The sequence below is a fragment of the Fukomys damarensis genome, unplaced genomic scaffold (assembly GCF_012274545.1).
Source record: "Fukomys damarensis isolate Sample0158 unplaced genomic scaffold, DMR_v1.0_HiC HiC_scaffold_12, whole genome shotgun sequence".
NCBI classification, from domain to species: domain Eukaryota; kingdom Metazoa; phylum Chordata; class Mammalia; order Rodentia; family Bathyergidae; genus Fukomys; species Fukomys damarensis.
Genome location: NW_022900924.1, coordinates 39607530 through 39628845, shown reverse-complemented (window position 1 = coordinate 39628845; position 21316 = coordinate 39607530). Strand labels below are relative to the sequence as shown.

The 21316-nt window shown below is 35.1% G+C and overlaps 1 protein-coding gene across 1 annotated transcript in view; it reads right to left on the bottom strand.

Moving 5' to 3' along the window:
- Mfn1 (mitofusin 1) overlaps positions 1–21316 on the bottom strand; it is a 43074-nt gene that overhangs the window by 2014 nt on the left and 19744 nt on the right. The window contains exons 8-17 of the mRNA XM_010632448.2: positions 16338–16491; positions 14525–14592; positions 9452–9573; positions 7819–7945; positions 7559–7663; positions 7093–7195; positions 6748–6977; positions 5508–5660; positions 4126–4322; positions 1307–1441 (exon numbers count right to left, since the gene is read on the bottom strand). Coding sequence (XP_010630750.1) covers positions 1307–1441; positions 4126–4322; positions 5508–5660; positions 6748–6977; positions 7093–7195; positions 7559–7663; positions 7819–7945; positions 9452–9573; positions 14525–14592; positions 16338–16491 — 1394 coding nt within the window. The remainder of the gene's footprint in view (positions 1–1306; positions 1442–4125; positions 4323–5507; positions 5661–6747; positions 6978–7092; positions 7196–7558; positions 7664–7818; positions 7946–9451; positions 9574–14524; positions 14593–16337; positions 16492–21316) is intronic.

Here is a 21316-nt window from a genome sequence, read left to right as displayed (position 1 = left end):
TGACAAAAAAATCTCATTTTGTTTCTACATACATACAGTTTTGTCACATTAAATATACATATGTTATGAACACCACTGGACTTCAGGCAACTTTCCTGGGGCATTAGGCAAGTTAACTAATACAAATGGTTAAGCCTAATCTTGTAACCATGGACATTCAAACACAGCCATACTCAGCTTAATGACTAGATACCTTCTAAGAGTTACTCATATATCACTGGTTGATTTCATTGTAATGTGGTCATCATAGCACACACACACAAACCTCTATGTTACAACTGACAACACACCTAGGTGATCATGATATAGCCCAATGCTACAAGGTTAAAAACTTGTACAGCAATCTACTGTACTGAATACACAATAACAATATTATTATAACAATAAGTATTTGTATAAGCAAACATAAATGTGTTACACTATGATCTTACGATGGCTAATAAGTGATAGGAATTCTTCACCTTCATCCTAATACTATGGGGCCACCAGCATATATGCAGTTCATCAGTGACCAAAGCATTACATGGTCCAAAGACAGTTCCTCCAATTTGAAAATACTGGCTACTGCTGGGTATGGACACATGTTTGTAATATTCCCAACACTTGGAATGCTGAGGCAGGAGGATCGCCATGAGTTCAAGGCCAGCCGTGGCTACACAGTGAATTCAAGGCCAGCCTGAACTAAATAGCAAGGCCCTGTCTCAAAAAATAAACAAATAAAAATAAAATAATGGTTACTAAGCTGCCCTTACACAGAACATTTTATGTAGTATGTGCCTTGAAAACAAGTGTTTAGATGGTGCCAAATGATTTTCCCAGACATGCCAATAGGTCAGCCAATGGGTAAGAAACCTGAAAGAACATCCAAGTATAGAATTTTTTTATGATACTTGCACTCATGTACCCAAAAGCAAATTTTATTAAATCTTAAAAGAATCCATAAAAATCACATTAACCAGGAAATCCACATTTTTCCAGAAAGCTTGTTTACTTTTGTTGTTTCAAATTTAAGCACACCCAATAGTCCCAAGTGAGAACAGAAGTTACATTCTTCGACATAAACTAAATTACGGAATTTCTGAGGGGACTAATTTAGCCTAAAAGAGTTAAATTTAGATCTATAAAATTCTTTGAATTCATTCTCTTGTTAAGATAAGTTTTCACTGAAACTGTAAAACAATTAAATATGAAAGATCATAATTTAAACAACTAGTTTTCTAATATAAATTCATTAGTAATTTTACATAATTATATTTAATAAGACCAGTAAATGTTCACATTATTGAGAAAAAAAGGTTTTAAGTACCTTAAAAGCTTTGAATTGTTTTGTATTTTTTCCAATTGATCTATTTCTTTGGACAATCTAGCAATTTCTTCTTCCAGATGCCTTTGAGTAATATCAACTTGTTGGCACAGGCGAGCAAAAGTGGTAGCCATTTCCCTGAAAAAGAAAAAAAAAAGTCGTGAATGCCTTCTAAAATGAGTAACTTCAATGTAAAGCTTTTATAAAAAGAAAATTTTTGAAAAAAAATCTACATGCTAGGGAATTATTCCAATTTTAGTATACGTGCTGCTGAAGTGAGCACAATATGCTAAAGAATCAAAGAATACTGCTAAGAATGATATGAGGGAGGCTATGGCACTGGTAAACTGAATATAACTATAAGCCTAATTTCATCTTCCTCAAAAGGCAGTATTACATCTGTTAGGTGGCTGTGAATACAGGTACAGTAAAATATGAAAAGGCAGAGGGTATCTTTCTTCATAAGCACAAAAAATTTTACTCTTCCCTAGCCCATTAAAAACATGAAGTTTTTAAAAATCTAAGAACTTTTGTGAAGTGGGCAAAAATACTTTAAATCACAGCCAGATGTTATCATGCGTTATATCTAACTTAAGTGCTACTTAACATACTGGCCTTAGCAAACACAATGCTTGTATTTTTACAGAGGAGCATATCTGGGACATGCAACCTGCTAGAACACAGTGCACTGACTTAGTAATTTCTCTATACACTGTTTTGTGCATCTTCATCTTTGCTGTGCTTTTTTTACTCTCCAGTTACTTTACTTCACCAAACCCCAATGTTACACAAGTACAGCATGTTTCATTCTTTTTATTAAATATTCAATTAACATTTACCTACTATATTTTAAATGAGTAATTATTGAAAACTGCCTCCATGAGAATGCAATTTTTGAAGATAGGATCAAGTTATTACTTTTTATTTCCCATAATTATCACATGACAAGCAATTAGTAAACGTCTGATGATAAAAAGAATAGAAAGCTACATTAATTTGCTTTTATTTATATGAATCTCAACTTATTTCTTTTGAAGATCCAGGTAGGTATCTTCATTAGAGAAAAGTTCTTCATATAAATACATTAAAACTGTGATAGCTGGGGATATGGCTCAGTAGGTCTGCCACCAGCCTTGTAAACACAAGGGCCTGAGTTTGATCCCTGGTACCAAAAACAAAAAACAAAACAAAACAAAACAAAAAAAACACAACTGTCATTTAAAATAGGAGCTCACGAGGCCGGGGATTTAGCTCAGCGGTTCGGTGGCCTGCCTTACAAGCACAAGGACCCGAGTTCGAACTCCGGCACCAAAAAATAAATAAATAAATAAATAAAAGAATAAAATAGGAGCTCAAAAAATACTTAGTGAATGAATGGATGGATAAACAAGTTCCTCACATCTGCTGTCTCCTTGTTTGTTTTCTATTGCTATAACTACATTAGCTTAGGATCTGACCTTATGTGTGAAATAGTTTTAACCTTTTTGTAATTCCTGTTTTAGTCTCTATTCCATACGTCACATCAATGCAATGTTTTCTGTTCTAGAGCTAAGTTATTTATGGCATCACACCTAGAATTCCTAACCAGTGAAACCCCAACCCCTGTACACACAGACAGAGCCTGGTCCTTATGACAGGTTTACACTCAAATTACACAAGGTTTACACTAAATATAAATCTGCAGCCAGGCATAGTGACACACTTGTAATCCTAGCACTCAGGAGGCTGAGACAGGATCACTGTGAGTTCAAGAACCAGCTTAGGCTACACAGTGATTCAATGCTAGCCCCAACTACGTAGTGAAACCCTATCTTAGAGCAAACAAACAAAACACCTACATCTGCCATACTGAAATTTCTTTTTCATGTTCTTAAACACATTCCTTTCCTCTCTACCTTTTTTTTTTTTTTTGTCTTTCCATTCTTCTTACACGATCGAATTTCATATGCTATCTCTCTTCTAGGATAGCTTTACTGGTCCACTTTGCTCTATGCGTTAAGTAACTGAGCCCCACATTTCAAGGACACTTCACTTTTACTCTGTATCATAATTATGTGCATGTTTTCTCTTTAATTCAATTGAAATTATCATGAGCTTTTAAATTCTGCTCACAACTGTATTCAAATACAAAAATATTGTGGTTTGACTTAAGTGGCGTTCCATATACTTTCACTAAATCAGTAAAACAAGTATCTAAGATATATAAAAACAGCAATTAGGAAGACATAGGTATCATATTATAATACAATTCTCTTGATATAAAAAAATTTTATCTTTGGGCTTATACACCTGGACTATGAAAGAAAATTAAGTTCATGCTGGGCATGGTGGCACAGGCCTGTAATCCCAGCACTCGGGAGGCTAAGGCAGGAGGATCACTGTGAGTTCGAGACCAGCCCGGAGCTACATAGTAAGTTCTAGGTCAGTCTCAACTACACAGTGGGACGCTGTCTCAAAAAACTAAAAAAAAAAAAAATTAAGTTCACATAAAACAGGAGTCTTCCCAGCATTAAGCCCACTTGTTAAATGCTAAAAAAGCATTTCAGTCTTCTAATTAAGAAGCCAAATTCCTCCAAGGACAGAAACATAAATGTGGAACAGGTCTGCTGACAAAGTTTCCTACATGCTAAATACAAAATGTGCAAATCTAACTTATCAGGAGAATGGGAAAAATAGTGACTGGAGAAAATAGAAGTGACATTTGATGACTTACTCTATTTCTTTCACCTCAGTGGTGATTCAAAATGTGTTCATTCTCTGCAGGTATGCCATACTTCAAAGAACTTTTTTTTTCAAAATAAAAAATGCATCTTTCAACTTACTGTTGTACTTGGTGGCTGCAGTTTGCACTTGTGAAGCTAACAATCATCTGCAGTTTTTCAGCTGCATAGTTCACAAACTGCTGTTTGAAGGCTCTCTCTTTGGCACGGGTGGTCCAGGTCAGCCTTTCATAAAGATACAGTGCTCCATACATACTTAATGAAACAGACACGAGTTTCCAACCTATCGCTTTCCAAATCTGGAAGATAAAGTCACAGCTTACTCTGAAAAGAAAAATACAAGCTGGGGGAATATATTACAAGCTCACTACATATATTTCCGTCAGATCTATTTTCTAAAAATGTGTATTTCTTCACCATGAGAAAAGGTGATGTTAACTGAAAGTCAATCACATAGAAAAATGATCAGCACATAAATACCAGGAAAAACTGTTTAATTTGTCAGATTTGATAAACTGGTTCAATGTATCTCAAAATCTTCAACAATTAATTATTATTAAGTAAGCTGGACATGGCATATACACCTACTATAATACCAGTGTTTGGTAGGTTTATGCAGGACCATATAGTGATTCCAAGGCCAGCCTGTACTGTAGAGCAAGGCCTTGTCTTGGAAAGAACAACCAAACAGTCCAATACTAAAAATAACCTTTAATACTTTAAGACCGATTCCCTTTGTATTTAGACCACCTCCCTTTTCTCTTTCCCTCCTCCTTTTGTGGTACTCAGGGCCCTGAACATGCTAGACAAGCACTATACCACTAAGCATAATCCCAGCCCTATCAGACCTTTCTTGTTACTATAACATATAAATATTATTTTTATGCTGTGGTGTGAAAAGAGGAAGTATTGTTTCAAAACCAATACAGGACTGAGGAGATAGTTCAGTGATACAGTGCCTGTGTGCCCCAGGCCCTGTGTTCAATCCCCAGCAATACCAAAAAATATCCCAAACAAATCAAAACCAGATAGTCAGATATATTTAAATTTATAATAAGATTTGAGAAATTCTTCACTACTTTTAGCCTGTAGATTTTCATATTGCTTTATAGATCTTGGAAGCAGAAGTAAATATATCTTTCCTTTCGTGATCTAACAGACCACTTTGTGACAATTTCAATTAAAGCTGGTCATGGTGGCACTGCCAGGTGTGGTGGCAGAGGCCTATAAGTCCAGCAGTAGGGAGGCTGAGGCAGGAGGATCACTGAGACCTCAGGCCTGCTCAGGCTACATAGTGAGTTCAAGGCCAGTCTGAACACAGACCCTATCTCAAGAAAAGAAAAAAACAAACCAAGGATTACCGTTAAGTTCAAGGTTAGCCTGGGCTACATAGTGAGATCAATACCAGGCTAAACTATACAGAGAAGACCCTGTTTCAAAGAAACAAAACAATCAAAATCAACTATGCTGAAGATGTTTCTTACCACTCCTCCAACAACTATTATGCCCATAGAAGTCCTCGATGTAAGAGAAGCTAATCCTGTTATTAAGGTAACCATGAGTTCTTCCTGTGATGCATTATCTGGCGTTGCTGGATTAGTAGCTGCAGTGGGAGTTGAAGCTAAAGATCTAGGGAGCTGATAAATTTAGGGGGGGAAAGCATTACAGTCAAATAAGTTTAAGTGAGATAATTACTTTTATAAAATTACTTTTGTATTTCTTTTAAAATCAGAAGATGTATGAAAAAATGATTCCAAATAACACACTTACTACAAATATATAAGGAAAATAAAAATGAACAGAAAATGAGTTTTTGTGACATGGACCAATGATACCATTAACAATACATTTTCATAATATATCATGGAGTCTACCTGTATCAGTAATTTTCAACAAAAATTAAACTGCATTTTTAAAATAAATGGGCTGGGGGATAGTCCCAACACCAAAAGAATAAAAACAAACCACCCATCAAAAGCATGGATACTTTTTTTTTTTTTAAAAGTTGGACTTCAAAACAAAAACCTTTAAAATACAAAATACGTTAAAAAAAACTGAAAATATATATTTGGAAGTCATATGTTTGATAAAGGACTTGTACCTAAAATATATGAATAATTCCTAAAACTCAAGAGAAACCAAATAATATAATTTTAAAAATAACTAAAGATACGAACAGCTACTTCATAAAAATGGGTACACGAATAGCTAATAAGCACAAGAAAAGATGTTCCAAATCATTACTCATTAGGGAAATGGAAATCAAAACTACCATGAGCTACCACTTCACACCACTAGAATAAAGGACAATAACAGGTACACTGAGAAACTGGACGCTCCATACAATTCTGGTGGGAATGTAAAATGGTGCAATCATTTTTGGAAAACAGCTTGGCAATTCTTCAGAAAGTGAGTATGACCCACCATAGAGTCCAGCAATTCACTCCTATTTATATTTTTGAGAGAAATGAAAATACATTTCCACAGAAAAATATATGTTCACAGCAGTATTTTTCACACTGGCCCCAAAGTACTAACTACTAGTATTATCAACTGCTGAATGGATACAAATGTTGTATTTATTATAGAATATTACTTGGCCACCAGCAGCAATAAAATACTGACACTACAATACTGACACCATCATAGTAAAGCTTGAAAACATGCTAAGCAAAATAAGCCAATCAGATCAGAGCCAGAACTGGTAAAATCAAAGATACATACCTGAAAGATAGGCTCTGATAATCCACGCAGCACCCTCTGAGCATTTGTGGTGCCCAAGAATCGATGTACAAGGGATGACCAGCCCAGGGAAAAACGAAATTCAATATCTTCTTGAAAATTTGAACATAATTTATGGCAATTAAGGTCATAACTAAGATCAAACTTCTTGCAAGGAATCAGTGTATGAAGTTTATTCTGTATATCAGCTGGAAGCAATGGCTTCAAATTTTCTGGAAAGAATTACATTTATTATAAGAAATAGTCATAAATAATGTTGTCTTCTCTAAAATATTCTTTACCAACAAAGAAAAAAACTATACATGATCTTATAGACATAAAAATTACCAATAATTTCTTGCTGGGACTGAAGCATTGAGGCATTGACTTCACTGGTGCACCGATCAGCCAAATTTCTTCCCATACCATCTTCTATGTGTTTATTTAACTCCTGTTACCAATGGTAAATGTTCACATTATTTTCCTCCAGAAAATATATAGATTTTTAAAGACTTCTGAAATATACCAAATACTAAAATGATCCTAATTCCATTTAGAGGATACATTTTGGTTGTTTTTGTTTGGTTTTTGGTCCTGGGGACTGAACCCAGGCTTTCACACATGTATGCTAAGCATGTACTCCTGCCAAGCCACACCCCCACAGCCCTCTGTATAGTTCATATACGAGTGTACATGTACTACCAGTGCACAAGATTGCCAACATGACACAGAAACAGCCAAACCACTAAATAAGACTAAAGAATAAGGTACAGAAACCATCTCAGAATAACTTTTTAAGAACACTTTAACTTACACTTTTATATACTTTCAATACACTTGGAGTAGGATGAAACTCAGAACAAAATTCATCAACCAAAACAGACAGCCGACAGATTTCATCTGTCATTGCACACGAAACCTGAAAATATTTTAAAAATCAGTTTAAAATTTTAAAAAAAGATTATAAACTACTAAAAAATCAAATCAAAAGTACATTCCTTTAAGTTAAGGGATAACTTTTAGCATTATTAAAAAAGTTTCCATTTCCAGGTATCGTGATCATAAAGTTTTTACCTTATTTGCCACCTCCTCAGTAACTTCCTTGATTTTTTTCTTAACTTCCAGTGTTAAAAGATTCATTTGATTTCGAGTAAAGTCCAGTCTATCAATTTGATCTTCTCTCTCTTCCATTGAATAAACCCTAATATATGATAAAGAGTAATCAGTAAAGAGTATATCAAAGTCCCAAAGCAGTTAAGTAAGGACACTCTTTTATATATTGAACTATTAGCATGGCACAAGAAAAAAAATTGTGCATTTTGACATCTGAAAGGATTCATTTATTACTCTAATTTTATTTTACTTATGAAATACTCTGTATAGATGATTTGATATAAACTACACTGTCCCTTTGCCCATTTGGTACCTGATGCAGACAAAGGTTCAATAGTTTCTAAGTCTCCAAACACTTCACAAATATGAACAATCAAAACAGAACTCAGTTCAGTTAATAAATGTCAGCAAAGGGTAAGCCAAATCCAGCCAAAGCCAGTTTTTAACTACAGCTTTCTCAGAACACTGCTTCACTCATTCAGTTCTATATAGGACTGCTTTTGTTCTGAAACTGTAGAGCTGACTCACTACAACAGAAATAGTAAGGCCCACAAAGCCTATAATATTTATTATCTGGGCCTTCATAGAAAGTTCGTTGATTCCTAAATGACATAGGAAAACAAATACTTGAGATGCTTTTTAAGATTTTTAGCTCAAAGAGTTTCCATGTATTATATTTTAGAAACTATCCTCAAATCACATCTTTGTGTCATATTTAGTTCAATGTCCTGTATTTTTTGAAATTACTAAGATCAATCTGCTAGGCTAAATGTTGGGTACTATAATAAAGCCATCCGGTTGGAAGGGACTTCTATGGCAACTCAGTCTTATTACATAAAGGCTGTATACAGATACTACACTGTACTGGAGTTGAGATCAGTCTCAGGGTTCACAGCCTTATGTTCTATCGGCTGGCATTTCCCTACTTTTGTACTGAATGTATTCCTGAGACAGTACAAAAATCAAGCAACAGACTTATATGGGATATGGGAGGGGGGCATTCCCAGCAAAAGGAAATACATTTAAAATGTTTTATCTTATCTTGGATTTAATCTTTGGTGCTGTTTCTTTGAACAGGCATGTATCTATTAAAGGTCCCACTGAGGCTTAACATGATGATTAGTTGTGTCACATCTAATGATGTCCCGATTTTTATTTCTAGACTACCAAGTTTATTAGAACTATGTTTTACATCAATACTGTTATTACTGCTAGGTATTCATTTCCAGCTTTAAAGCGGGGCGGTCATGGGTTGACTGCATCAAAAGGATCACCTGATTTGGAATTCTTCATAAAATTCTGCTTGAAGAAATGGTTCTTCCACTGCTTTAAAGACATTTTAAATGTACTAAACATTTTAAATCATAACTCATACACAGGAATACTAAGATTTATGGTATGTAAATGATGTGTTAAGAGTTACAGAATTAATAAACCTATTTTGAAATATTCATTTAAAGACACGCAAGTAGACATCAATTAAATCCACAGGACTGATTTTAGTGGCAAGTATTTATAGTACAACTTAAAACTGTGGGGTTAAAAGTCTAACACAAAACTAACATTTTCATGTTGCAATAAAGTGAACTCATACCTTGTTTCTGCTGCTGCCACGTTTATTGAATCCACTATGTTTTTCACAGTGTCTAGTATCTGCTTAGCTCTGACAGTGTGCTGTTCAAACTTTGTTTTCACTGCTGACTGCGAGATACACTCCTGCGAGGGGCCCAAGCCATAACACATTACTGTAATTCCATCCCAACATTTTCAGGAATTTAAACACAAAAACTTGCTGATTTTAACTTAAATCGAAATAGAAATAAGGATAGGGGAAAAAAAAAAATAACAGTAAACACAACTTAAAATTACAAAGGTTAAAATAATTAAGATTCAAAAGTAAAGGAGGCTTTATTTAACAGCAAGTTTATATCTTTGTGTATTTTTACACAGTAATGTGGAATGGTTTGACTATAACATTTAAAACAAACAAAAATAAATAAATAAATGGCACTATATTTAATGTTTAAAAAGGTTTCCCATTATAAATACCTATTCTTATCACTGCTAAGCCAATTTGAGTTCATCTCTTATTTTTCTCACTTTTAACAGATAACCTAATAAAGTTCTTCAATAAGTTGTGAATTAAATTCCTATTAAGAAAATTAGCTGAATGATATGATAGTCTTTAGCAACTTGTTATATTTTAAATAATTTACAGGAAAGTATGTGCAGTTATTTTAAAGATAACTCTCCTTTCATCATTAGACTGCAGTGGGTACACACAGGCCTAATGATGCCCTAACTCATGTTTCACTTTCATGTAGCTCACAGTCCACTAAGAGTATAAATCAACTAAGCGTTTCATAACCAGTGTTTAACAGACTATAACAGAATGTACTGCATATGGTGACAGACATTTTGTACAATTTTTCAGTTTTTGACATATGCAATACCATTTGGGGTTTTTCTGGTTTGAGACAGGGTCTCACTATGTCATTCACACTGACTGGCCTTGAGCTCACTACATAGGCCAAGCTAGCTTCAAACTCTCTGTGATCCTTCTGCCTCAGCCACCCCAGGGCTCGGATAACAAGCATGTGTCACCATGCCTAGCTTGCAGTACTATTTATTATCACTGTAGTTTCATCATTCAAAATTCACAAAACTGTTATTTGATGATTGATTGGCCTCATTCCATTTTTACTTCATAGAAAAAACAAATTCTGCACTGATGTAACATTTAAAAACAAGTGTTTACAGAGAAATGCTATCCAGTCTTGAACAACCTAAGAGATGCTAGCCTGAGTCAAATCAGTATCAAACTACAAACTCTCCAATGCTATGACTATCTTCTTGATCCTCTTTATTGTTAACCTAGTATAAACTGTTAATTCCTAAAGCTCACTACTATCCCTCTTTTGTTAAAAAAGTAGCATGCAAGTTTTAAAAGGTATTAATATTCCAGTTATCCTGAAATCATTATGTAGTATATTACATGCTCATTAAATATACTGTTTATAACTGATGCTTAAATTCATTCTCCAAAATTATTTGTGCATTTCACTCAGAAAAAAGGTCTAGTATAATCTTGCTATGTCAGCTCCCCTCTTCAGGATTTTGTTTAAAGTACAGAAAACAAAATTAATTTCCTTAGATATAGGGCCCATAATGGTTATTCATTTAGTCAACAGTTTGAAAGACAACTCAGGAACTGTTGGTTTCTTGAATTAACTACCTTCACTTATGATGATGGTGACAGTTCTTGCTAATCCTCACAGGACTGGTAGTAGGAAGCCATGGTATTCCCATTCTAGGATGCTTCCTTCTTTAAATCCACCAGTAGTTACCCTCCAGTTAACTGAGCTGTAAACTACTCATCCTCTAATAAGCAAAACACAGCTTTGATTATATTCTAAATAACTGTGACTCATAAAAGTGCCAAATTAGGGCTGGGAATGCAGCTCAGCAGTACCATGCCTGCCTAGCAAGTGCAAGGTACTGAGTTCCATCCCCCCGCCCAAAAAAGTGCCAAACTAATCTCCACAAAATTATAATAAAAGCATAAAAATAATTTTAAAAGAAAAAAAGGTTAAAAGAAAGCCTATATTCCTCGACGAAGTAGGTCTAGATATCAGCAATGAAGATTCAAATTCATAGGTAACAGCACAGTGTTAGAGCTAGACTGGACAGATATGAAAAGATCTCCAAAGTGTTATTAGACAATATGTTACTTGTTTCAAAAACATATAATGATGAATGAACATAAAGAGACAATCTTTTTCTAATTAAAAAGTATTATACATTGACTGGTGTTCCTGTTCATCTGCAGGATGGTAAGAGGCATGGGAAAAGAGTCTTTACACACTAATATGCTATTCTCCACGGGGAACATATATAATATACAAAGTACCCATATTTATCACAAACTAATATTCAGAGAAATTTAAAATACTATAAAAAACTAATTAAATTTCCATCTTGTCAGGGTATTCTGTATGCTACATTTAAACTTATTAATGGCTGAGAACCAATATAAAAATTGCGTCCCTATGACGAGTTTATTTTCTATGACATTGAGAGCAGCTGGCTGATAGTTACACATGCAGTTACACATTTTTAGCTATTAATATGTTTAAAACAGAACCAATGAATCTGTTAAGTCCCCTTGATGACAGACCCCACAAACAAACAATATAAAATTCACTGCTCCAAACTTATAATTTCAGTGTATTTTAAATTGACAGGAAAGTGCAAAAAAGGACACTAATATACCTTTTAGCTAGATGTACCAAATATTAATAGTCAGCCTCATCTGTTTTGTTTTTATTTTGATTTTTGAGACAGGATCTCACTCTATATTCCAGGATGACTTCAAACTCAAGAGATCTTTCCAGAGTGCTGGGGTTAGAGGAATGGGCCACTATGCCTGGCTTCCGTCTCATTTATTTCTCTCCTTTTATCTCTCACCACACACATACACACATTTTAATACACTTATACATACACACATACACACATGTATACATAGAAGAGTGATAAAAAACATAGTAAATGTTTAAATTTTAAAAATAAACTTATCCAAGTCAGGCGTGGTGGTACATGCCTGTAATCCCAAGCACTTGGGAAGCTGAGGCAGAAGGATCACAAGTTCAAGGCCAGCCTGGGCTACAGAGTGAGTTCAGGGACAGTCTGAACTACAAAGTGAAACCCTGTCTCAAAAATTAATAAATAAACTTATCCAATAAAAGACACATTGCTAAGAACAATGGAATAAGTGCATTCCAAGTGTGGCGGGGTATTCTGAGTATTTTACTAGCAATGTCTTTTATTGTAAATTTTAAAAATTTAGGGCCAGGGATTTAGCTCAATGGTGCTGCCACCTGCCTCGAAAGCACAAGGTCCTGGGTTTGATTCCCCAGTACCAATAAATAAACAAACATTCACCGTATTTATTAACTTGCATACATACACATTTTGAAGAGACAGGCTCTTACTAAATAAGTTGCCCAGGTTGGTCCTGAACTCTTGGGCTAAGCAACTTTTGCCACTGGAACAATATTACTACATAACACAGCCCACATACGTATTTCACTAAGCATTCCAAAACTACACTTTACAACAAATCCACTGATATTTAAGAAGTTAACTTTATACCCCTCTTCTCTCCAGTCATATAAGCAAAACTATTAAAAATAGATAATGAGAAATATTTGGGCAAACAAGTTTGGATTTTTAACTGGCCTTTCCAATAATGTCTATCCAAATGTAGATTTTAAAAGGCCAGAAAATCTGCAGATGGCAGTGCACATCTGTATCCCAGCACTGTGGGAGATGAGGCAAGAGGATCACAGCTCCACCCCAGCCAGGGGACTTGGCGAAACCTTGTCTCAGTATTTTTTTTCTTTTAGTCTTCTGGGGCAGGGTCTTACTATATATTCTAGGCTAGTCTTGAACTCACTATGTATCCCAGGCTATCCTCAAACTCGACAATTCTCTTGCCTCAGCCTCCTGAATGCTGGGATTACAGGTGTGCAACACCATGCCTGGGAAATTTTAAAAAAGGTTCGGGATGTAGGTCAGTCCAAACCCCCCACACATACACACACAAGAATAATACTGATTTTCTTGATTGCTTTTACTCCACTTCACTTCCAATTCTTGGCTTGGGACTATGGCTCAAAAGTAGAGTGCTTGCCTAGCATGCATAGGGCTCTGTGTTCAACCCCCAGAACCTTTAAAAAAAAAAAAGTCTTCTAAGTATACTCAATTTTCGTATTGCCATTTAAGCAGTTACAATCTAGAAGCAGGAATAATTACAAATGGATGTTTTTCTAATTATGAGGTCTCTGTGTCCATTAACAGGAATGTGATATATAATCTAGGCAGAACTACAGTTTAGAAGGTTATCATCTAAAGAACTTTTCAGTCAAATGCAGGATGGTTCTTCATGTCTCTGAATACTCAAATGACTACTGTTTAAAAGAATAAATTATCCTCCCTCCCAACGCTACATACACGTATATCACCACTCAGCCACTTTAGTAGCTTCCTATCAATTCCTAAAGTACCAGAGCAGTATTCATTCTCTTGGTCACAACATTTGGCACCAAATGAAAAGGGTTAACAAACAGCAATATACCACAGAAATGTAATAAAATGTCAAATGGCACTAACCATGCTCTATTTAGCTCTATGAGTATTACAATATAAAAAAGATAATTTTCACTTTGCTCTATGATCTGTTCCAACAGCAGTTGCACCAAATTACAAAATACAAAGACTTTTTTTTTGGTACCAGGAATTTAACTTGGGCCCTTTGCGCTTGCAGGGCAGGTGGCAGAACCACTGAGCCAAATCCCCAGCCTACAAAGACTTTTATTCACTGCACAACACAAGCAATAATGGAAACCAGTTTCTTATTTATACATAAATATGTAAAGTAAAAGAATAAAGAAGAAATAATCTTTAATTCTCAGTTCTTACAGATCATCCACTTTGCAGGGGCTTCCTTTCTTCAACCTTTCCTTGTTTCACTTGCTGTGTCAGTAACTACACTAAATAACAGCAGAGGTTATTGACAAAGATAGATAATGAAAATGAAGATTACAACCACTCTCTAACCAACAAAAGTATTTTGTATTAGCCAACACATTCAGAAAAGTCGTACCTCAAAAATTTGTTCAAAATTCTGAAACTCCTGTAACCTTGCCTGAAATCCTTCAGCAATTGCCCCACCTGTAAGATAGGCAAAAAATTTTAAAGCTAGTACAGTACTCTACTCTTATCGTTGAGAGATACATTCCAAGATCCCTTACCGATCGATGACTGAAACTATAGATACTAAACCCTATAAATAGTAAGTCTTTTCCTACAATATACATACACAAATTTAATCCCTTTCCCATCTTAACTAAGCATTTGTCAGGCACTGTGGCCACAACTCCTGAAATTGGAGGTGCGACCAGAAAAACTAGCATAATTTTCTTTCTTCATAATTTTCACATAAAAGAATTATTCATAGATCTGTGACCTCAGCACATTTCTTTCTTGCTTTAATAAGGCATTTTTACCTTTTCACTTAATAGAAAGCACTTTAATGGTGCGAGGTACCACAACGGCAACATAACTTTGCTGTTTTCTGGATATTATTCTTTTCTTTGTTTTTTGTTTTTTTTAATGGAATGTGGTGAATGTCTATAATTTTGTTCAGATGACTGCGGAACCTGGAAAAGCTGTTGCTGCTATTGATGTATAACATACTGCTATTATTAGTCTTTTTATATAAATATAAATACACACACACACACACACACACACACACACACACACACACACATATATAAATTGAATTTTGGGAAACTTTAACGGTGCTGTCAACTTTGGAAAAAGTTATCCTAATTTACTGTGTTGAGTTGGCATTGTACAGAAATGGACAGCCATATTGGTCTAGAAATGTTAACTTTTTTTTTCCATTTGTACAGGGGTAACACACTGTACTAAATATGTAAGGTCATATCTACATGGGTTTGATTACAGAAAATAATAAAGTATTCTCTAAATAATGAAAAAAAAAGATAAGACTACAAGAGCAAGAAGCAATTTAAATATGTTAAGGGACCATTTTCATCTTCAGAATTAAGGATTATTTTAATCTTACATCATTGTCTTTTCTTTTACTTTCCTTTTTAGTTTTATTTTAGGATTCCCTATTTTTAATGTTCATACAGAGATTTATTTAACTGAAATACCGAATAGTTTCTCTGGTGTGAAAAACTATAATAGTACACAGGATCTTAATGAGATAATTAATAATGTGAAATAGGAAGTAAAGGGCTAAAAGTGTAGGGAAAGTGGGAAGGGTGGGGGAAAGGTAATAAGAGAGAGGAAAAAAATATCAGAAACTGAAAAAATGGAAATAAAGTGTTTGTAAATGGGGAGGGGAGGAGGGGGTGAAGGGAGGGAAGGGACAAGGGGAAAAAATGAGAATTAAAACCTATTATGTAAAGGTACAGGAGGATCCCAATAATGAATGTAACTGTACTGTATACCTAGATGGTACCAATAAACTCAATAAAAGGAAAAAAAAAATCAAAAAATAGAAAGCACTTTATAGCTTCCCTTTGGCATATATGTAAGTAAGTTCTGTTTTCTGGGCCATTATAAAGTAAAATAAAGGTTACTTGTATACCAGCACCCCAGCAAAAGTGCCAGCTATCTGACTACCAAGATGACTGGGCAAGGAAGAGAGTATGGAATTGCTGGACAAAAGGATTCCCATCACCTAGAATGAGAGATTTCATCACACTACTCAGAACAGTGAGTGATTTAAAACTTATGAATTGTTTATTTCTGAAATTTTCCATTTAATGTTTTCAGACCACAGTTTTATAACGCTGGGTGGGGAACTACTGTATAGAGCAAGCATATTACTGTTTTTTACAACCTAAATTTTATTTTAAAAAGAAACCTAAAATACATACCACCTTCTGGCAACCCCTGTATTTTGTGTTTTCTAGCACTAAGAACTTCCTTTGCTGAAACAAAGAAGATACGATTCCGTGCTTCTAAAGGATCCACAACTTTGAGTTCCTCCACCAAGAAATGCATACATCTTTCCATGTGTTGTCTGCGTACCTACAAAGAATATCAAAAGAATTCTAAAATAATTATAATTATTTGTGTGTAATAACTGTATAATTATAATCAACAGCCATAGACCTATATTCTAAACTTCTTTACAGTGACAATAATAATTTGCATAGACTTAATGAATCCAGGAAATTTTAATGCACCTTGATACTTGACAGGAAATCTTTTCTCATAATGATCTTCCTTTTGAATATTTATTTAAAATTAATGGATCAAATACTACACAACCATTACAAAGCACTGCAGATAAATATTAATTCTTAAATGCTATGGAAATAGTTTCTCAATTTTGTATTAAGACTGCAACTATTTCACAAAAAGTCAGGTGTATATATGTATATAAATTAATAGTGGTAGGCAGGCAACACCCCTAAAAATGGGTGGCACTTTTTCTTCCTTATTATGCTTTTCTATTTTCTAAAGTTTCTGTAATTTTCTGAATTTTCTATTTTCTAAATTTTCTGTTAATACTTTTGAAGTCACAAAATAAGCACTACAATAAATTTGTTAAAATGAAGCTATTTTAATATTTTTAAAGCAGAACATTAATGGTATGTCTTTGTTCTTAAAAACAATGGGAATTTAAAATCCTCAACAAGGTATTTACAAACAGAATACAACAATCAATCCATGCAATACACCACATAAACAGAAGGATAAAAATCACATGATCATCTCAATAGATGAAGAAGCCTTTGACATCAAACACAATAAAATCCCTGGCAAAAATACATATAGAAAGACCTTACCTCAAACTGATAGTCATTTATGACAAGTCCACCACCATGACACTAAATGGGGAAAAACTCAATAAATGTGTATATTATATCACAAACATATAATAAAAAGGTAAAATAAACCAATAGGGAAAAACTAAAAGCATTCACTCTGAAATCAGAAATAAGACAAGGGTCCGGATTTAATTCAGTGGTTCTGCCGCATGCCATGAAAGCACAAGGACCCAAGTTCCATCCCTGGTACCAAAGTAAAAAAAGAAATAAGACAAGGGCAACCATTACTGCTGCTCATGTTCAACAAAGCAATACTCAAAACTTTAGCTAGAACAATCACACAAGAGAAAGAAAAGAGATATGAACAGGAAAGGAAGAAGTCAAACAATCCTTATTCACAGAGACATTATCCTTAACACAGAAGACCCAGAAAAATCACCAGAAGCCTTAGAAAGAGTAAACAAATTCAGCAAAGTATTAGAATATAAAATCAACCCAACAATGCCAACAATAAACCCACAGAAAAACAAATCAGGAAAACAATTTGTGGAATGTTTTCAATTCATTAAAATAAAAATTAAATAACTAGGAATTAATCTAATGAAGTAACTGAAAAACCTTTGTAATGAAAACTACAGTACTCCTAAGAAAAGATTAAAGAGGACATTAGAAAATGGAAAGGCCATCATCCCCTGCTCCTGGACAGGCAGAACTGATAATATCAAAGTGGAGAAATTACCAAAAAATGATATAAAGATTTAATGCAATTCCAATCAAAACATCAATAGCACTTATCACCCAACTAGAAAAAATGAACCTAAAATTTATATGGAACCAGAAGAGAATTAGATAAGCTGAAAAAAATCCCAAGCAAAAAGACAAAAGCAGGAGGCATTTCAATCCCAGATAAAGCTATAGCAATAAAACAGCATGGTACTAGAACAAAATATACTGACCAACAGAACAGAACTGAGGGAGCAGAAACCTCCACCTCAGGCAGATTCAGACATCTAACTGCTGACAGAAAGACCAAAAACATACACTGGAGAAAAGATACCTCTTTAACAAATGGTGCCTGGAAAATTGGTTATCCACCCACTGAGATCACATCTTAAACCAGCAAGAATGGCTATCACTAAGGACCCAAAAAACTCAAGAAAAGCTGACAAGATTGTGGGGGAAAAGGAACCCTTCTATCTTGTTAGTGGGAATGTAAACTAGTATAACCACTGTGGAAATCAGTATGGAGATTCCTCAAACAACTAAAAATAGGAATTCCATATGGCCCAACTATTCCTCTTGTGGGCATCTTTTAGAAAAAGTTAAACTCATATTAAAGTGACACCCAAGTTCATAGTAGCAAAATTCACAGTAGCTCAATTACGGACATGGTCTATATGCCTTTAGACACATGGACAGACAAAGATGATGTGGTATATTGTATATAAACAACAAAGTACTATTCAGCCATAAAAGATAAAACTGAAGTCAGGCATGGTGGTACACACCTATAATCCCAGCACTTGGGAGACTAAGGCAGGAGGATTGCTGGGAGTTTGAGGCTAGCCTGGGCTACATAGTGAGTTCAAGGCCAGCCTGAACTACAAAGCAGGACCCTGTCTCAAAAATAAATAAATAAAATTGAGTTGTTTAGTTACTTGTATTTTGACACCACAATGCTAAGTGAAATAAGCCAGACCCACAAGCTTAAATACTGCAATCTCTTTTATATGAGAAATCACAAATATAAATAAATGAAAAAGTGAATAGGAAACTGCCCACATGGCATTCACCCCTGGCCAATAATACACACATATATTCTGCTCTCTGGCTGCAGCTACTCAACTCCAAGCACACTCTGCAGTTTGTTTCTTCTCCGCATGGGGGAGCAGAGCCACTGAGCAACCAAATTATCTGATCGTGGATGAGCCCAGCACCCAGGGAGAGAAGATAAGCCCTGTAGAGTCAGCAGCTCCAGGGAGAAATAACAGAACTGGCCAGCAGTGTTAGCCCAAAGAAAAGCCCACGGCTATTGTAAGCTACAAAAACAGCATGAGTTTTGCTCCTAAAGTGACTCTCTCACAGTAGGCTACACTTGGAGAAGAAAGCCATTACAGCACCTGCCACACTACCAGAGAGTGTTTCATCAGGTGTTGTTTTGGGAAAGGGTTAACGACTTAATAATGGCCACAGAACAGCTACAAAATAACTCCACTCCAGGGTTTTCAGTGCTACTCCCTCCCGCAGTGACTGGATGAGGCCATATTGAGGGTCCCGGTTAGAGTCTCCCTGACAAGTTTAGACTCCAGCTAGAAAGACATGGGCCCCTGCTCTCCAAGGTAAGATAGCAGTCCTTGTGAGTGTGGCTTTCATGGGTGGTTGGAACTGAAAGTGCTCGCATAAGTCCAGCAATCTGCTTGAACTCCCAGCCACTGCCTAAATCAAGCAGAGACCAGAGGTCTGACTGCTTTGCTACCTACCAACACGAACAGCATGGACACACCTTGATAGTTGCCACAGTCTGAGGTTCATGGATTACAGTGGCATCCGGAGCAGCGGGGGCACCTCACAAACTCACAGACTATAAAGTTAAGTGGAAAACATCCTGACTTGCTGGATTCCAAGACTTCAGATCCCATAAAGAAATCACTCATTCAAAAAGAATTTTGCTGAGTGGAAATAAGGACTAAATGTATAATAAGATATTGGTAAATGGGAAGAAAATGTTCAAATGGGAAGAGGAAAAAAGGAGGAGGAGGGAGAAAGGAAAGAAAGGACAAGAAAAAAGGTGAAAATAGAAGGAAAAAATGCAAACAGCATTTGTACATAGGGAGAGGAAGGGGTTTGAGGGCAGGGAAAAAAGGGGCAAATATACCATGTACAAGTGCAAATTCCCTGATGAGTGTTATCATTATGAAATGTACCAATAAATGTTTTCTTTTTCCTTCAGTGGTTTTGAGGAATCGAAGATTTTATCTCCTTTTTTCCTTTTCAATTCTTTTTCTTTTTGTCTTTCTTTTCTTCTTTTGCTATTACTTTTATCTACTACTACTAATTTCCCTTAACTCATCAATAGACAATAGGATACTTTATCTCCTTTTTCTCTCTTCATCTTCGACAGATTTATTTTTCAAATTCTCTTTTGATTCTCTGGTTCACCATACCCTTTATGCTTTTTTCTTTTTCTTCTTTGGTGCCAGGGATTGAACTCAGGACCTTGTGCTTGCAAGGTCGGTGGCAGCACCACTGAGCTAAATCCCTGGTCCTCCCTTTATCCTCACTAGTATAACCATTAAGTTCTAAGAATCTTTACATGTGAACTCAATGCTATTACTGTTGAATACTGTTCCATTATTGGTAGAGGAATAGTTGGTGCATTTACCGATAGCAGGTATTTATTTTATGTCAATATTTTGCTTACTTTAGTGTTTATACTATAATTACAGATCTCGTCTACAGTTAAGGGTGGCACATCACTGCTTCTAAAAAGGAACACTGAACTGTCTGGAGAAGAACAATTTGTGGGTGATATTTCAGAATTCAACAATTAAGTGAGACCCTAATTTAGAGTATCATCCAAAATAAATAATAGTAAAAAATAAATAAATAGCAGAATGTTAACTTTATATTAAGCAAAATTCCAATAATGGAGAAAATGAAAGCAAATTACCTAACACTCAAATACTGATGGAAGAGGGTTCTTTTATATCTTTTGTTTTCTACAATAAACCTCTACTATTATAAAATCAAAAAAAGGAGAATCAAGCAAATTAGTTATCTTGTAAACCTAATGTCAGATTTTAAAAAGTGAGGCTGTAAATCCCGTGGAGCTTCTCATTGGCTCGTAGAAATATAAGGTCATACCAAACACTTTTAGAAAATTTTGGGGCTGTCTTTAAAGATACTACATTTTGCTAAATTTTAAATACTACACACACACAACTTGGATATTTGACCACATAATCTAAAGTATGCTTATCTCCATTAAGCATTAAAGACCTCAGCTTAATTTGTGAGGCCTAATTCTGTTGTCTTCTCACTCTACTCTGAAAGTTCTACACATAACCATATATATATAT